A 6,146-nucleotide genomic window follows, 5' to 3' on the forward strand; every position below is an offset into this window, starting at 1 on the left:
TATGTATGAATTAGTTTGTTATTTACATAATTACATAAAAGTTGAAGGAGCAAAAATTAAGTTTCTGGACAGATATATGTGCTGAAGACGTGACACTTATTCTGAAAAAAAATAATTCCTGGAAGTAGTATCGTATTTCCGGCTGCCGGCGGAGGTAGAGCCAAACTCGGAACTCTTGGTTAATTTGTTTGTCATTTGCTTAATTATTTTATAGTTTGGGGGCAAAACATTTTTTTTGTCAGATTTTAGTGCTTTTGACATTTTAATGTTATGCTTTTAATTCTGAAAAAAAACCAAAGTGTTGTTAGAATTTCAGCTGTCATATCGGACATTCATTTATTAATTTACTTATTTGTTGATTTGTTTGTCATTTGCTTAATTATTTTGTAGTTTGGGGGCAAAAAATAGTTTTCTGTTAGATTTAATTTCTTTTGACCTTTAATGTTATGCTTTTATTCTGAAAGAAAAGCCCAGAAGTGTTGTCATATCGGACATCAATTTATTCATTTGTATACGTATAAATTAATTTACTATTTACTTAATTACATAAAAGTTGTTGGGGCCACAATTAAGTTTCTGTGCTGAAGACACTTATTCTGAAAGAAATAAACCCCGGAATGGGTATGGTACTTCCGGCTGCCGGCGGAGGCGGAACCGACCTCGGGACTCTTGTTCTGTTCTCAGCAGCTGGTCGCTCAGTAGCGCTGTTAGCTCTGTTAGCTCCGTTAGCTCCGTTAGCTTCCTGTTTTTAGCCTGTTTGTTAGTGTATACGATGGGAGAAGCCGACGTGACGCTGAACCAGACCGATGAGAAGCCTCCGGACTCCGGGCTGGTTCCCGGAGAGGACTCGGTGGTCTGGAGCCACGAGGTGGAGGTCTGCCTGTTTCACGCGATGATCGGACACAAACCCGTCGGTAAGAGTCGGCTAACGCTGTTAGCATGTTAGCTGCTGGTAGGAGCCGTTAAACAGGCTGGACAGTGGGGTTCTCAACCTGGGGGTCACGGCCGGTCTGTGGGTCTCCAGGGAGACTCTAAAGGGTCCCGGAGAGATAATGTTTATTTATGTAGTTTGATGTTTGACTTAATTTAGTTTTAACTGGTTATAAAGCAGATCAGAGACACAGTGGAGTTAGCTAACGTTACCTTAAAACAACAACAACAACAACAACAACAACAACAACAACAACAACAACAACAAAGCAGTACTCAGATCCTTTACTTAAGGAAAAGTAGAAATATCACAGTCTTAAAGTAGAAATACTACAGTCTAGAAGTAGAAATACCACAATACTACAGTCTAAAAGCAGAAATACTACAGTCTAGAAGTAGAAATACTAGTCTAAAAGTAGAAATACTACAGTCTAAAAGTAGAAATACTACAGTCTAAAAGCAGAAATACTACAATACTACAGTCTAGAAGCAGAAATACTACAGTCTAAAAGCAGAAATACTACAGTCTAGAAGTAGAAATACTAGTCTAAAAGTAGAAATACTACAGTCTAGAAGTAGAAATACCACAGTCTAAAAGTAGAAATACTACAGTATAAAAGTAGAAATACCACAATACTACAGTCTAGAAGTAGAAATACTAGTCTAAAAGTAGAAATACTACAGTATAAAAGTAGAAATACCACAATACTACAGTCTAGAAGTAGAAATACTACAGTCTAGAAGCAGAAATACTAGTCTAAAAGTAGAAATACTACAGTCTAGAAGTAGAAATACCACAGTCTAAAAGTAGAAATACTACAGTATAAAAGTAGAAATACCACAATACTACAGTCTAGAAGTAGAAATACTAGTCTAAAAGTAGAAATACTACAGTATAAAAGTAGAAATACCACAATACTACAGTCTAGAAGCAGAAATACTAGTCTAAAAGTAGAAATACTACAGTCTAAAAGTAGAAATACTACAGTCTAGAAGTAGAAATACCACAGTCTAAAAGTAGAAATACTACAGTCTAGAAGTAGAAATACTACAGTCTAAAAGTAGAAATACTACAGTATAAAAGTAAAAATACCACAATACTACAGTCTAGAAGTAGAAATACTAGTCTGAAAGTAGAAATACTACAGTATAAAAGTAGAAATACCACAATACTACAGTCTAGAAGCAGAAATACTAGTCTGAAAGTAGAAATACTACAGTCTAAAAGTAGAAATACTACAGTCTAGAAGTAGAAATACCATAGTCTAAAAGTAGAAATACTACAGTCTAGAAGTAGAAATACTAGTCTAGAATTAGAAATACTACAGTCTAGAAGTAGAAATACTAAAAGTACTCTGTGTACGTTTAGGGTTATCTCCTGATTCGATACTTGAGTGCCAATTCGATATGTATTGCGATTTTTAAGTATTGCGATTGTTAATTGCGATTTATTGTGATTTTTGTTAACTTTTTTAACACTAGACCATTGGAAAAAGTTGAATCATATACTTCTAGGGACTTTTACTTTGGAAAATATCTAAATGAATACAGTAACAATGATGTCCTGAAGTCAAATATATCAGGATCATTGTCAGGAATTATTTATTAAATCTTTTCCAGCAACCCAAAAATCAAAGAATAAAGACATTTTCCTCACAAATTAGTGGCATTTTCTTTTTAATTTATAAGGGACGTGTAATGTTTTATACTTCTGGTGAATATAATCCAATTTATTTCCATATATATATGTATTTTGTATATAAAGTTCCCTTTGTTAACATCTTATTTTGAAAACCGGACGTAGTCACACGTGTATACTTCCTGAAGGGTCCTGAAGAGAAGTTGTTATTTCTGTAGTTTGATGTTTGTGTCGGACATAATTTAGTTTTAACTGATTGCAAACCAGATCAGAGACACACCCCTAATATACACTACATACAGATAAGTAAAGTTAACTTCTCTCTCTCTCTCTCTCTTCAGGGGTGAACCGTCACTTCCACATGATCTGTATCAGAGATAAGTTCAGCCAGAACATCGGACGGCAGGTTTCCTCCTCCGTCATCTGGGATCATCTGGGAACGATGTACGACATGCAGGCTCTGGTGAGGACACACTCCGATACTCTCTGTCTGAGCATCGGCTGGCTGAGTTCCTCACATCTCAATCTCTCTGTGTGTTTGTGTTGCAGCACGAGTCGGAGATCTTGCCGTTTCCAAACACAGAGAAGAGCTTCTCTCTACCTGATGACATCATCCAGGAGGTGAAAGAAGGTCAGAACATGATTTCTGCTGGTATAAAAATAATAATAATAATAATAATAATAATAATGATAATATGTCTTTTATGTCTGTGGTTTTCATCTTTGTTTTGACCTTCTCCATCTTGGTTTTTGGCCGTCTCCATCTTGGTTTTTGGCCGTCTCCATCTTGGTTTTTGACCATCACCAACATCATACATGTTGCTCATTAAAACTTGAACTTCTCTCTCTGTTTGTTTAGGGAAGCTGGGCTCAGAGGAGGAGACCAAAGAGGAGTTCAGGATGGAGAGAGAACCTCCAGCTACACATGAAGAAGGTACGTCTATGATAATCACATGCAGTTTGGGGCAAGTCATAGTCAAGTCAGCACACTGACACACTGACAGCTGTTGTTGCCTGTTGGGCTGCAGTTTGCCATGTTATAATTTGAGCATTGTTTTATGTTAAATGCAGTACCTGTGAGGGTTTCTGGACAATATTTTGTCTTTGTTTTGTGTTGTTAATTGATTTCCAATAATAAATATATACATACATTTGCATAAAGCAGCACATTTTTCCACTCCCATGTTGATAAGAGTATTAAATACTTGACAAATCTCCCTTTAAGGTACATTTTGCATTTTGAACAGATAAAAAAAGTGTAATTAATCACGATTCACTATGGACAATCAAGAGATTAATTGGGGTTAAATATTTTAATCGATTGACAGCCCTAGTAGGAATAGAAAAATGTTCTTTCATAAAATCCATTGTTATATATTGGGGCCAGTACGATGTTTATGTTTCTTCATTGGGTTTTGTGTTTTGATATGACTTCCTGTCTCTCTCTCTCTGTCTTCAGGCAGTAACTCATCGTCGAAGATGTCGGAGCGAACGAGCAGCAGTCGGGACAAGGAGAGAGAGCGAGACAAGGAGAAGGGAGGGAGTGAAGGAGGAGCGGCAGGAGGAGGAGGTGGAGGGAAGGAGGCGGAGAAGAGGAAGAGGAGTCGAGCGGCTGAGAAACTGCTGTCGTCTTCCAACCCGGCGAGTCCGGGAGGAGCCAAGAGGAGACGCACCTGAGAGGTGGACAGAGAGAGAGAGACATAGTATGTGTGTGGAGGAGAGAGAGAGAGAGAGACGGCTACAGTAACAATGACAGAAAACGAAGAAGAATAGCCGTCACAGCTGTGTCACATGACCGTCCGCTGTCTGATCGCTGCGCTGCAAACAGGAAACCGCTGGATAAAGTGGAGGCGGAGCTTCATGTTGACTTGTTCTGTTCCTTCACTGAAGCCACATGATGCTGAGTGACGTCTGACCACAGCGGCAAGTTTTTATTTGTCTTTTTTTTTTATTTTGTTATATTAGAAGAGGGTGTTTGATTTAGTCAATCTTTCATCAGTTTTTTACAGCAACGAGCTTTAAAAGAGTTTCATCATCTCGCTCCTGTAACACAGTCGGCTCATGGTGGACACTTTAATCAAAACAGATGCAGCAGAACCAGAGACATCCCCTTTTTCATCCATGCATTAATATTTTTTTTCTGTCAAAACCTGGCGCCTGCATTACCTACAATGCAACTTGATCGCCAACCATTCGTGACTTGGAGTGTGTTCTGCTAGTAGCAGCAGAGATGAGGGGCTACAGAGGTCTGGTAAGGTCTCTTCTTTCTAACTCCACACCTCTAGATTTTTCAGACTTGTTTTCTTCAACCGTCGCTGACTGAGCAGCCGTTTTGAAAGTTATCTGATTGAATGGACGTTGTCAGCTGTTATCACGACCATTCTAATGCTTCAGACGGGCCATGCTGCACCTACAACGTTGTGAAAGTGAAACAAAACAACTTTAGGTTTAGGCAACAAAACTACTTGTTAAGGTTTAAAATGATTCAACCCAAAAACCCAGCCCAGTGTTGCCAACTCTTTTCCAATGAAAGTAGCTAGCAGCACTAGCTCCAAAAGTCCTTAAATCTAGAAAGTCACCAAGTCATCAACACTAACAGTCCGTCCCTTCAGGCCTCCCTCCAAAGCCACATCCCTAAATTATCGTTATGAACGTAAACAACCAACATGGCCATTGTTAGTGCTCACAGCTGTCAAGCTAGCAGCTGGTGGGAGACTCCGGTAAACGGGCAGAGTGCACGCAGGCAGGAAGTTGGCTTTCTAATCATCACATTCAGCCTGAATGAAATGATATGACGGGTTTATTACAGTCCTGCAACAGCCATAGACGCTGGATTTTGTTCTTTTTTCGTCACAGCATTTGAGTTATTGATTGCTGTCGGCTGTAAAGAGAACTTCGACAAATATAACGAAAATGATTTTGAAGAACATTGCCAACCCTAGCTTTAAGTACGCAAGTTACGTAACAAAATATGGTAAAATAAGTCAACATTGACTTCTGGTTTCGCACAGGACATGAACAGCAGACTCCTGGGTGAAAGTCCTGTGTTTGTTTGATGCATCCATCCACGACAACCTCCTCCCTACACAAACTTCAGAGAGTGCTCCAGGGATGACGTATTTCTGTTTTCCAACAGGAAGTTAGCATCACCCTGGTTCCCTCCACTAAGAGCCAATGGGATTGTTCCATTGGATTATTGCAGAAAATAAGCTCTGTGGTAAACACACGTTAATGATACATATACGTTTTGTTCAGCAAGATAATCTCCACAAATGAACACAGCTTTATGATTTTTGAAGTGTGAAAGCAATCGCCTGAATTAAAAAACTAACGTTGGGTTATAAACAAACTACACCACGGTCACGAGTGTGAGTATACACAACGAGGCTGTAAAGGCGAACGATTCGGCGTGATGACGTTTAGTAGTCTCATTTAGCCACTTCTTAGCAACCGCCTTTTTTAAGACACATAAAGGCTTCAAAATTCACGAGTGAGATATTTACTGACGGATTTTATATCGTAGAACAAAACGTTAAAATCTCTTCCGCTTGTTTTAACCACGGACCTTATTTCAGCC

General features: G+C 38.9%; 1 protein-coding gene across 2 annotated transcripts; it reads left to right on the forward strand.

The window, feature by feature from the left end:
- The first annotated feature begins 638 nt into the window (after window positions 1-638).
- Window positions 639-5,620, forward strand: LOC119489828 (MRG/MORF4L binding protein). 2 transcript variants are annotated; one of them, XM_037772742.1, is made up of 5 exons: window positions 639-914; window positions 2,911-3,032; window positions 3,119-3,221; window positions 3,429-3,503; window positions 4,029-5,620. In XM_037772742.1, exons 1-5 carry the CDS (start codon window positions 773-775, stop codon window positions 4,244-4,246), a joined length of 660 nt encoding a protein of 219 aa, XP_037628670.1. In that variant the 5' UTR covers window positions 639-772; the 3' UTR covers window positions 4,247-5,620. The 2 variants fall into 2 exon arrangements, with proteins under 2 accessions (XP_037628670.1, XP_037628671.1); XM_037772743.1 differs by having other exon boundaries at window positions 642-914; window positions 3,119-3,200.
- Window positions 5,621-6,146: the final 526 nt, after the last annotated feature.

The sequence above is a fragment of the Sebastes umbrosus genome, chromosome 6, assembly GCF_015220745.1.
Source record: "Sebastes umbrosus isolate fSebUmb1 chromosome 6, fSebUmb1.pri, whole genome shotgun sequence".
Taxonomy (NCBI): Eukaryota; Metazoa; Chordata; class Actinopteri; order Perciformes; family Sebastidae; genus Sebastes; species Sebastes umbrosus.

Bases quoted from the DNA above. Each gene is read 5' to 3' on its own strand.
- LOC119489828 (XM_037772742.1), top strand. From the start codon at position 773: ATGGGAGAAGCCGACGTGACGCTGAACCAGACCGATGAGAAGCCTCCG. The intron at 3,033-3,118 runs GTGAGGACACAC...TTTGTGTTGCAG, and splicing joins TGTACGACATGCAGGCTCTG to CACGAGTCGGAGATCTTGCC. The intron at 3,222-3,428 runs GTATAAAAATAA...CTGTTTGTTTAG, and splicing joins TCAGAACATGATTTCTGCTG to GGAAGCTGGGCTCAGAGGAG.